Source organism: Carya illinoinensis, chromosome 13, assembly GCF_018687715.1.
Source record: "Carya illinoinensis cultivar Pawnee chromosome 13, C.illinoinensisPawnee_v1, whole genome shotgun sequence".
In the NCBI taxonomy this organism is placed as follows: Eukaryota; Viridiplantae; Streptophyta; class Magnoliopsida; order Fagales; family Juglandaceae; genus Carya; species Carya illinoinensis.
Genome location: NC_056764.1, coordinates 11,894,266 through 11,903,127, shown reverse-complemented (window position 1 = coordinate 11,903,127; position 8,862 = coordinate 11,894,266). Strand labels below are relative to the sequence as shown.

Below are 8,862 nucleotides of genomic sequence, written 5' to 3'. Positions count from 1 at the left end.
TATATCTTGAATGATATTCTTACCCAGTATTTTGCCCTATAGGCATATGAGTGCGTTTGCCAAATATTGCTTTCACGTCTCACCACACGCACCCAAGAAAGAGTGGTCTATATTTACTGCTGCAGCGGCTGTGATAAAAGAAAAGAGTGAAACTAATTTGGAAAATTGGTATATTAGATCTAAAAATATGACACATGACAAGATCTTAACACTCAAATGATAAAAGATGATTAAATCAAGTACAGTTCAATTTATACATGATTAAGCTAAAGGAAAGTTAATGCAGCAATGCAAAATGCAGATTGATGGGTCATTTTATAGTTTTGTTCATGCTCATTAACTCATTACTAGAGCGAACCACAGGCCGGTTAGTGGATTGCATCCCGGTAATGAATAAGCTCCGATGTGATAATGGATTATCGTCCTCGCACACATTGACAGGAATTAATTTTATAGAAAATATACACAACAGCCTCACACTTTTTTACACCATTAAAAAATGTAAATTTAATGCTTGCTGTTCTGTTCTGATTTTTGCAACCCATGTTACAACTTTCCTCTCTTTCAGGCTAAAAACAAGAAATAAATACCCCCTCCCGCCCCCAAAAACAGAACTACAGATTGCATCTGGAATAATCACATGGAATGATTTGTTCTTTTTTATTTTTAAATGTTTATGAACTAATAACGGCAACAATTAGCATCACCATCTGCTTCTTGTTGAGATCTGCCTCTGCTACAACTGCAGAAATTTTTGGAATAAATCTCTCATAAACTCCAGTCCATCAAACCAACATGACAATATGGCATCATGTAGAGTAGTTTTTTCCATCTGAGATGCCGAATTCACCTTACCAGTTACCAGACCTGCAATATTTCCCCAAGACAACTTTTGAACTTTACAAGTTCAAATGTTGCCTTGCCCTGATTTAGCAGTGTTAATAGTAATTGTTTATTTATTACCTTGTTACACCTGAATCACTCAACAAAAACACTAGCAGTAGTAATGGTAAATGTTTTGTTAACCATGTTACTTCATACAAATTTAAAAGATAAACACGTACACTGCTTGACGATGAAGCTGCAACATTCTTACAAACTGCTAAAACTAACTTGACCACCGACCCTTCTGTACAAAATAGAACTAACAATGCTCATGGTAGTTTGATTGCGGCACTCCACCAAGGACACCTCTATAAGCATTTTGAGCACTATAGATTAGGAGCAGAGTACCCCCTTTGGATTTTCTAGTAATCAAACAAACAGCCCAAGTATTGTACAATGAGATACAGGGTCTCATTTTATGGATAACAGAATCAAGATCCCTATCTACCGTAATTTCGCAAACAGTTGTCCCTCAGAAGAAAAAGACCCAAAACTCTTATTAGTAAGTTGTTGAAATCACAGGGCACAGAGTACACCATCCCAAACTGTCACCTACCCTCAGACTTCAACAGCTGTGAGAACACCCTACTCATGGAAACACCTGAAAGATCATCCACGACTGACACACCCAACTGGGTAGCAGAAACATTAGTACTGCTGCTACCGAAATTGTTCACTTGTGGAGAGAGTTCACCAATCATATTAGTACTGTTTTCTTCAGGATCACCATCAGTAACTGCCTCTTGAAGTTGAAGAGCATATTCGAGATTCCATAAGACATCTCCCATTGCGGGCCTATCAACACCAAAGTCAGCCAAGCATTTCTCAGCAGTCTCTCCAAACTTCCTTAGAGAATCTGGTCTAACTTTCCCCACTAGAGTAGAATCTATTATCTGTTCCAACTGCCCTCTGTTTTGCCATTTCATTGCCCATTCAGCCAAGTTCACCATTTCCCTTGGAAGGGATGGATCTATCACAGGCCTTGCACAAAGAACTTCAAACAAAACCACACCAAATGAATACACATCTGACTTCTCCGTCAGTTGTTGCCTTCTGAAATATTCTGGATCAAGATACCCAAAACTTCCTTTCACTGCTGTACTGACATGAGTCTGGTCAATTTCAGGTCCCGTTTTCGAGAGCCCAAAATCAGCAACTTTCGCCATGAGATTCTCATCAAGCAAGATATTAGCAGACTTTACATCGCGGTGAATAACTGCTTTAGCATATCCTGTGTGGAGGTAATGGAGTCCTCTAGCTGCTCCAATGCATATCTCAAGCCTCTGCTTCCAACTCAAGTTGGGAAGACCTGAACCGTAAAGATGACTCTTGAGGGTCCCATTCTCCATATATTCATAAACCAAGATCATCTCATTCTTTTCGTCACAATATCCAATCAATGAAACAAGATGGCGATGGCGGAACTGAGACAGCATCTCGATTTCAGTTTGAAACTCTGCAAGTCCTTGTTGGGACCGAGGATTTCCTCTCTTAACTGCCACTTGCGTACCATTGCTTAAAACGCCTTTGTACACTTTCCCAAAACCACCAATCCCAATAACCCAACTCTCATCAAAGTTGTTTGTAGCTTCTTGAACTGCTGCAAAAGGAATGCGATAGCCATAGTTAGAAATAGCACTAGCAGTCGTTCCACTAGAGTATTTACTTCCCATGGATTGAGTATTTCCTCCATTGATGGATATTGGAACCCATGTCTTTGAATTTCTTTGAAGCGCCAGCTTTTTTCCTTTTCGGCACAACACAAAGAGAATTACAGCTAATACCACTGTAATGAAGGCCCCAATGCTTACACCTACAATCACACCAACATTTTTCTTTGAACTCGAATCTGAAGGAATAATCATAGAGGCTGCTGCACTCAGACTGCCCATAGAATTGTTCATTTTCATGATCTCCAACCCATTTAGGATTGCATTGGGGTAAGCACCACCTACAAGAGATGGGCCAATACTTATACGGAGCTTAGTGCTAACAGCTGACAATGTAACAAAATCCATATAAAATGCAGCACCCAAGGTGTTAAAGGAATAAGTAGTCAGATCAACGTCCCTAAGAACAATCCACGAGTCAATGTAAGCATTGAAGTAGAGCTCGTGAAGACTTTTACTTACAATATCACAAAAGTGAAACCGAACAAAGTACTGAAATCCGGGATCCACATTGAACTCCCAGCTAATATTGAAATTGCTGTTAGGATCACCCGATGAGTTCATCTCTGTGGCAGTACCATATACAGTGGGTGGAGCTATATCTTCTGTTGCCCCACCCTTAACGTACTGAACAGCTGCAATATTTGAGATATCTTTGGCAAAGTTTTCCTGTAGTAAAAAACTTCGATCGGGAACCCAAGTTCGCCAAAGTGTATCATTATCAAAGGTGACTTTTGGTCCACCCATGTTCACCCTCCATACCGTTTCAAGTGCTAGAGGCAACAACCCTTGGAACCTTGCTGGTGAATTAACAGTGTCGACCTCATTGGCAATAAGTCCATCAGGGACCGAAACCACTTCTATGGCATTCAAGAAAGCGATTGAATTGCCCAGAGGTGTGAAGGTGATTACAAGTATGTTTGATGTCACATTTAATGAAAATTCTTTAAGGATAGAAGTGTTTTTAACACCGAAATTGCTCAGAAGGACATGGTCTTGAGTTGAAACAGAAAATTTTGCCGCACTCATATTGTAAGTATTATATACGAATGGGTAGAAATAGAGGCGGATCCACAGCCTCCCACTCCGGCGGACCGAAAACGTGTATTTTGAGGATCCAGTAAAGACTCTTGCTGTCTGATACAGCGCTGAATCTTCAGAGAAAGTGAATGATTTTGAAGAGCTTTCGGCAAGAATATCTTGAGGGGTTGACAGCAAATTTGAAGCCAAGTTATCGGCAACGAACACACGGTCACCTATTGAACTATTGGTGGATGATCCACAGTTTACTAGGTAACTGTTTACAGGATTAAATCCACTAGAAAAGCATGCCAGGCACAAAATTGATAAAACCCAGATTAACAACTCTGGTTTTCTGCTACCCATCACAATAAACATCGAAAGTTTATTAAAGAACAAAGATAGAGGTTTTCTTTAAGCTAGGTTTTGAATGAAAGCCGGATACACAGACTCACAGACACCTTTGAAATATAGAAACACATGTGAAACAAATTGAACAAGGAAGAGAAAAGTTGGCACCTTTCGGATCATGTGAGCTCCAAGAGAGACACCCAGATGTGTAATCCCAGAGCAGAAAGCAAATCTGAGTTACCCTTTTTAAGTTCTGAAAGGATTTAAACGCAAATAAGAGGAACAGACAAATATTGAGCACAAATCTTCTACAGCACCAGCTGGTTTGAACTTGGTGCCAGCTTCCGATATTGACAGGCTCGTAGATTATTTTATGTAATAAATGAACGGAAACGGATGTCAAACAAAAACTAATGATCAAAACAGAGTCAAGGAGGTGCTGGAACGAGATTGAATACGAGGAAACCGGCTAATATGGGAGGGTGTCCCTAGTCTTGTCTGTGGAATTGTGAATAATTTGTGATGGATGAATCTCTTATCTTTTTCGCGAGAAACTAAAAATAATGGGAAAAAAGGTGACAAAAAGAATTAAGTTAAAGAGTAGTGAGAATTTAGTGGAGGAGGGTTTCATATAATAAATTTTAATGGTGGTGGGAAAGAAAAAGCAGCAGTCAGGTATTTTACTTTACTAAATGATGGGTGCGAGTTATGTCTACCAACCAAGTCTGAAAACCAAGTTTATAATTGTCTCCACGTAATTCTAATCCCTTCAGTGTATCAATTTATCAACATAAATGCTAAAGTCACGAATGAGATCCCGACTGAGGATCCCGAATGTAGACAGTAGAGCCACTCGTTTACCAAAGCAGGACAGAGCGTGTGGCCCTCCCTCTCCCCTTCCCCGAAATCGCGCCCCTGATCTACATGCAAAGGAAGGAAAAATAAAGAAAAACTGTGTTCACATGGAACTAACTAGTCTAGCAACGCGGTTTGTGCGGGAAGGAAAATGATACAGGGACTACTACTGCGACATAACTTTTAATCGTCTGAATTAAAGTGAGGAAATTAATTTTTAATACCGATCATATATATTAAAATTTATTTACAATTTTAATATAGTTAACGTGAAAAGCTTCCAAATTAATAATACGTTGAATGTATAAAAAATATGATTTGTAAATAAATTATATATATATAAATTTTATATACAGACACTTTTACATACTCTTTACACATTCTAGATATTGGCGAGAATATATGATTCAATCTTGTTTTAATCCAGAACAAAATTAAATGTTTGCTACATAGACAAATTGTGTATGTAAAGTATTACAAAAAAACTGTTTATTAGTAATCAGTTATTTCTGTTAAAATAACTATATTTTGTCAAAATAAATTTATTATCATTACAAATAATTCATTATAAATATTCATTTTTTTGTATCGAGAAAAACGGAGGGCATGCAATTTTAGTATACTATTCACATACTGTTGATATCAATTTATGTGCATATGTAGGAAGATTCATAATGGAATGAAGTATTCGGTGATGGTGGCTTTGGATTTGTCTTTTAATTAATAATGCACATTTGACCTCTAAAACGCTAGCTAGCTGTTTGAGTTGGCACTTCACGGCAATTGAGTAATATACTTTGAAGTTAAAGACGGATATATGATGAATGTATGGCCCTCCATCTCTCTCAAGGTTAACAAATAGATCCTCTCTTCAAGGGGAGTGGCCTCCACAAGATAAAGAGAGAAGGGAAATTGACAGAGCGTATTCCCTATTTCAAATCACTTTAGCCACAAGAAAACTGATAAACTGATCAGTCTTCTTCCTTCATTATTCTCTTCGAATCACTTTAGCCCCAAAACCACTTAGACATGTCACACTCTCTTTACCCTAAATCACTTTAAGACGCGTTTTGTTCTATATATATACATAACACCAAAGCAAAGAGCTGTCATGGTAGCGGTCATAGGGGGAGTATCCATTACTAATAGTACTCATGCAATGCTTGAATAATACAAAGATAATAATATAATATTTCAACTAGATAGTATCATTTGTCTAAATAAACAAACATGTTAGAAATGAGAAGAAGTATTTTAATTTGTTAAGTTAATTGCAGGTTTTGTAAGTTGATGAGATTGACACTTTATTGACACAAAAGAATTTCATAGCCATTACATTAATCATTAATTAGAAAGTAAATACTCTAACCACAAAAAGATTACACAAAAGTAATCCCACAAACTGATATGGTTTAATGTGATTCGCCAGATTGTAAAATTACTTTTATTATAAAATAAATTTAACAGATCAAATGAAACCACATCAATTTATAAGATTATTTTTGTGTAATTCTTTTATAGATGTAACGATACTCTAATTAAAAAGATAATTACGTCAATAGAATGAAATTCGATGATCAGTGCCATATATAGTAACGTAAATTTAACTTTGCTTGCCAAAGATGCCGGCCAATTATATATATAATAGATTTGGAATTAAGATGAGATTCAAAATTTTCATCTTATCTCATCTCATCATTATAATTTTTTTAAATTTTTATAAAAAATATAATAAATAATTTAATTTTTTAAATCTCAATTTAACTTTTTCAAATTTTAAAATAATAACATTAAAAAATAATATTTTATTCAATTTTTAACTTTCATCTCAAACTAAAAATTTTCATTTCATCATTCAAACCTAACCTAACCTAAAGGTATTGTTTATGATTTTTAATTTACAGATTATAACCTTTATTCATTCACCAACTTTTTTAGGTGTTGAAAAAAGGGAGGGAGAGAGAGAGAGAGAGAGAGAGAGAGAGAGAGAGAGAGAGAGAGAGAGAGAGAGAGAGAGAGAGAGAGAGAGAAGGAAATGTGTAGGGAGTGGTTGGTATCATGCCCTTGACAAATTGGATAGTCTGAAAAGGTGTCACTTTTAGGTTGGCTAATAATCTAATCTTAATTAAATATCTTAAACCAAAAAGGAGGAAATAAAAAAGCCCCACAAGAAAGTTTGTTTGGGGGGGAGACAGATGGGATCGAGCTGAAGACGATTCTATCGATCTACGGTTATTATTGATCATAAAATGTCTTATTTTGTCAACAAAGATGGAGTTTAATTGGTTTGTTAATCTTCCTGTATAATAGCAAATAAGATAGTCGTGACCAAGTCGTGAGTTTTAGTGCATTACATACATGATGTTATTACAATTATGAAAAAATCTAACCTTTTCCTATTTTGGGCAGATAATTCTACGTACATGCATTCCATTAGTAAAACAATAGGTTTGACCAGCTGCCAAGGAACTTATAAATTCTCTCACAATTTTTTTTTTAATTTTCTTTTCAATATTTTTTTAACATATTTAATCATTAAAATATATATATATAAGTTTTGCTACATATAAATAAAGTCGCGGACTAATCTATATATCAATACTGATTCCTTCATACTTAAAATTTAAATTAGTACTGTTTTCAATAAAATATATTTTTTGACCAATCATAATATATTGGTACATATATTAGTGCACAATATGGTTGCAACTAGATTTTTTCTATATATATACAATTTTATTAATAGTTTATTTTTTAATTATTAAATAAAAAAATTAAAAATTAAAATAATCAAGCGAGAAAATTGAGCTGTTAGTTAGAGGGGCTAGACTAGCATTTTTTTACAAGAATTTTACATTATCGTACAAAAGTAGTTGGGTGTAAATCCGTATGCGAACAGGTACTCCCAAATTCACATAAAGTTTATAATGCAGTTCAAATATACCCCTTTGTGACATATTAGTGAAAACAGAGAAGGTTATTAGAGGGTATTCTTGTAAATCAAAAGCGGGTACCTCTATGATACCATGGCAAAATTTGGTTGCCAAAGAAAAGGAAAAACTCCGAAGACCTTATCGAACTGATAGAGAGAAGAAGGGAAAGAATTTAGGGATTGAGAAAAAGCAAGAGTTTGGTTGAATCTGTTACATGTATATTTACAAGTATTTATATACGAATAAAATAAAGCGATACGTGTCTATTTATTTTGACAAGAATACCCTCTAATAAATTTAGGGATTGAGAAAAAGCAAGAGTTTGGTTGAATCTGTTACATGTATATTTACAAGTATTTATATACGAATAAAATAAAGCGATACGTGTCTATTTATTTTGACAAGAATACCCTCTAATAAATTTAGGGATTGAGAAAAAGCAAGAGTTTAGTTGAATCTGTTACATGTATATTTACAAGTATTTATATACGAATAAAATAAAGCGATACGTGTCTATTTATTTTGACAAGAATATCCTCTAATAACCTTTTCTATTTTTACGGTTCCTTTAATTATTAAACTTAACTAAATTCAGCTCAGTTCAATTTAATGTTAAACTAAACCTAATATTTAAAAACTCAACTCTCAAGTTACTAAATGCATTTCAACTTAAAATATCTTTTTATGTGAAATTTATAAACTTTTTCAACTTTTTATAAATAGTATTAAATTCTTATTAACATTTAAACACATCTATATTTATTTTAAATGAATCTCACATAACTCATTTTATCAACTCAACTCATTATTATTTATAAAAAATTTAACTCAATTCAATAAACACTCAAATACAACCTAATAATTTGGATGGTGCCCATTTATAAAAACTCAGATATCCAATTATCCGACTTGAAATAGAATATTTTGGTTATAAAGTATAAACAGTAAAACTGTGTATGAGACAAAATCTCTAGTGATCTCTACCGAACCCAAACTGAGGGTTGGCAATGGTTGGCCCGTACGTAACTCAGTGAATTTGCAGAATCGCTTGACTAATATGGATAAAAGAAGATTTTCCGTCCATTAAGTTTTGTTTGAATCTTTCAATGAGCTACTTCATTTCATTTCAGTTAACTTTTATTTTAGAT

The 8,862-nt window shown here is 34.7% G+C and overlaps 1 protein-coding gene across 1 annotated transcript; it reads right to left on the bottom strand.

Moving 5' to 3' along the window:
- Positions 1–995: 995 nt before the first annotated feature.
- On the bottom strand, positions 996–4,647 carry LOC122291905 (receptor-like protein kinase HERK 1). Its single transcript, XM_043099943.1, has one exon. The coding sequence runs from the start codon at positions 3,951–3,953 to the stop codon at positions 1,434–1,436; it is 2,520 nt and encodes an 839-aa protein (XP_042955877.1). The 5' UTR covers positions 3,954–4,647; the 3' UTR covers positions 996–1,433.
- Between the last annotated feature and the right edge of the window lie 4,215 nt (positions 4,648–8,862).

What these genes read in the sequence shown, in the direction of transcription:
- LOC122291905 (XM_043099943.1), bottom strand. Translation starts at nt 3,953, where the DNA reads ATGTTTATTGTGATGGGTAGCAGAAAACCAGAGTTGTTAATCTGGGTT.